Source organism: Eubalaena glacialis, chromosome 11, assembly GCF_028564815.1.
Source record: "Eubalaena glacialis isolate mEubGla1 chromosome 11, mEubGla1.1.hap2.+ XY, whole genome shotgun sequence".
NCBI classification, from domain to species: Eukaryota; Metazoa; Chordata; class Mammalia; order Artiodactyla; family Balaenidae; genus Eubalaena; species Eubalaena glacialis.
Genome location: NC_083726.1, coordinates 68,921,214 through 68,923,715, shown reverse-complemented (window position 1 = coordinate 68,923,715; position 2,502 = coordinate 68,921,214). Strand labels below are relative to the sequence as shown.

The following is a 2,502-nucleotide window of genomic DNA, read 5'->3' as shown; positions in this document are numbered from 1 at the left end:
TTGTGTCCCTTTGTAGTCAATCCCCAACCCTACCCCAGTCCCTGGTACCTGGCAACCAAAGATCTGATGTCTATTTCTGCCTTTTACAGAATGTCAGATAAATAGAATCATACAGTATGTAGCCTTTTGAGTTTGACTTCTTTTACTTAACAAATTGCTTTTAAATTCAGTAATGTTGTATGTGTGTTTTTAGTTCATTCCTTTTAATTGCTGAATAATATTCCATTATAATTATATGAGTATACCACAATTTATTTATGCATCCAGTAGTTGGCTGTTTGGTTGTTTCTAGTTTTGGGTAATTATGAATAAAGCTGCTATAAACATGCACAGGTTTTTGTGTGGACCTATAAGAAATTGTCAAACTCTTTCCCTCAGTGACCATACCATTTTGCATTTCCACCAGTAAATGTATGAGAGCTCCAGTTACTCAGCACCCTCACCAGCATTTTGTATTGTCAGTTTGTTGTTATTTGAGCCATTATAACAGGTGTGTAGTGGTATCACATTGTGCTTCTAATTTACATTTCTCTACTAACTAATGATACTGCCAATTAATGACACTGAGCATTTTTTCATGTGCTTATTTGCCATGTGCACCTATTCTTTGATGAAGTATCTCCTCAAATATTTTGCCCACATTAATGGTTTGTTGGTTTTCTTGAGTTTTGAGAGTTCTGTGTATTCTGGTTACCAGTCCTCTATCAGATGGGTGCTTTGCAAATATTCTTCTCTCTGTCTGTGGTTTGTCTTTTTATTCTCTTCAGGATGTCGTTTAAAAAGCAGAAGTTTTAAATTTTGATAAAATCTAATTTATCGAGCACCGCCCGGACACCGCGCGGGCCGCCGGCATCATGAAGATCTGGACTTCGGAGCACGTCTTTGACCACCCATGGGAAACTGTTACAACAGCTGCAATGCAGAAATACCCAAACCCTATGAACCCGAGTGTGGTTGGAGTTGATGTATTGGACAGACACGTAGATCTCTCTGGAAAGTTGCACAGCCATAGACTTCTCAGCACAGAGTGGGGACTGCCTTCCATTGTGAAATCTCTTATTGGTGCAGCAAGAACCAAAACGTATGTGCAAGAACATTCTGTAGTGGATCCCGTAGAGAAAACGATGGAACTTAAATCTACTAATATTTCATTTACAAATATGGTTTCAGTAGATGAGAGACTTATATACAAACCACATCCTCAAGACCCAGAAAAAACTGTTTTGACTCAAGAAGCCATAATTACCGTGAAAGGGGTCAGTCTCGGCAGTTACCTCGAAGGACTGATGGCAAGCACGATATCGTCAAATGCCAATAAAGGCCGAGAAGCAGTGGAGTGGGTAATACATAAATTAAATGCTGAAATTGAGGAATTGACGGCTTCGGCAAGAGGGAGCATCAGGACACCAATGGCAGCAGCAGCATTTGTGGAGAAATGATCATGAAAGTTGATAACACCCAGTTCCCCAGGTCTCTACGAGCTGGCAGTATATTTATTTGTTATTTAAAAAATACATCTATATTTTCGGTAGAATTGTTTTTTTAATAAGCTGAAGGACTATGTGACTTGATCAAAACAAAGAGGTGCAGGGTTTCTAAATAAAAGGGATTGGCTGAAATTAGTGTTGTCTGAAATGACTGTCTGATTTTGAGGATTCCAGTATTTATGTAAAAATTTAACAATTTTTGAAAAGTACTTGAAAACTGGTATTGGCTGATTAAACCTCCTTAAGGTAGAATTTTAAAGCTTTTCACGCATTGGAACTCTACCTGTCTTTGGACCAACCCCAGAACCAAGCAGAGCCACCTCTTACATACCCACCACTGCCTTGCAATAAACTTGGAGAACTTGCATGAGGGAACTCACTTTTAAAGGAGAAACTGTATAGTTTTAAAAAGACGTTAATTGTATAAAATAATTTGCTCTGCTATAAACCACCATTAAAAATCACAATGTTTTAATTTGGTACTCAACATTTTTGGAGTAAAAATTATCACGAAAGTAATAAACGACTCCAACAAAAATATACTTTATTGTGTTAAAGAGTACTGTATTGATTTGCCAAAGTTTTGTAACTTAGTAAAGGTATTACCTTCCTTGGATCTGTACTTTATGACTTAGTATGCTGTGTCGTGGGCTGGTTATGTTAACTGAAAAAGTAAAATCATTACCAGAATTTTGCAGCACTCTAAACTTAAACAGAAGAACAGCTGTTCACATCTTTTAGCATTTCACATTTGCCTAACTTATAAATTGCCATGTGTCAGAATCGTGGTTCTGTAATTGCTAAAGCATGATATGTCAGGTTATTTGAATATAATTACTTTTTGAAGTAATTGTGACCACAAAACATCTTTTTTACGTGAAGAGCTGTACATCATTTGAAATTACCTGAATGATGTCTTGATCTGAAGCATAAATCCCAGGGACTTAATGTTTTTAATAATACCGTGTCACTGCGGGGGATGGGGGTGGTGGAGAAGAAAAAAGAATAATAGGGT

At 37.3% G+C, this 2,502-nt stretch overlaps 1 protein-coding gene across 1 annotated transcript; it reads left to right on the top strand.

The window, feature by feature from the left end:
* The first annotated feature begins 822 nt into the window (after positions 1 to 822).
* Positions 823 to 1,622, top strand: LOC133100851 (PRELI domain containing protein 3B). The gene has a single exon (XM_061205344.1). The coding sequence runs from the start codon at positions 855 to 857 to the stop codon at positions 1,437 to 1,439; it is 585 nt and encodes a 194-aa protein (XP_061061327.1). The 5' UTR covers positions 823 to 854; the 3' UTR covers positions 1,440 to 1,622.
* Positions 1,623 to 2,502: the final 880 nt, after the last annotated feature.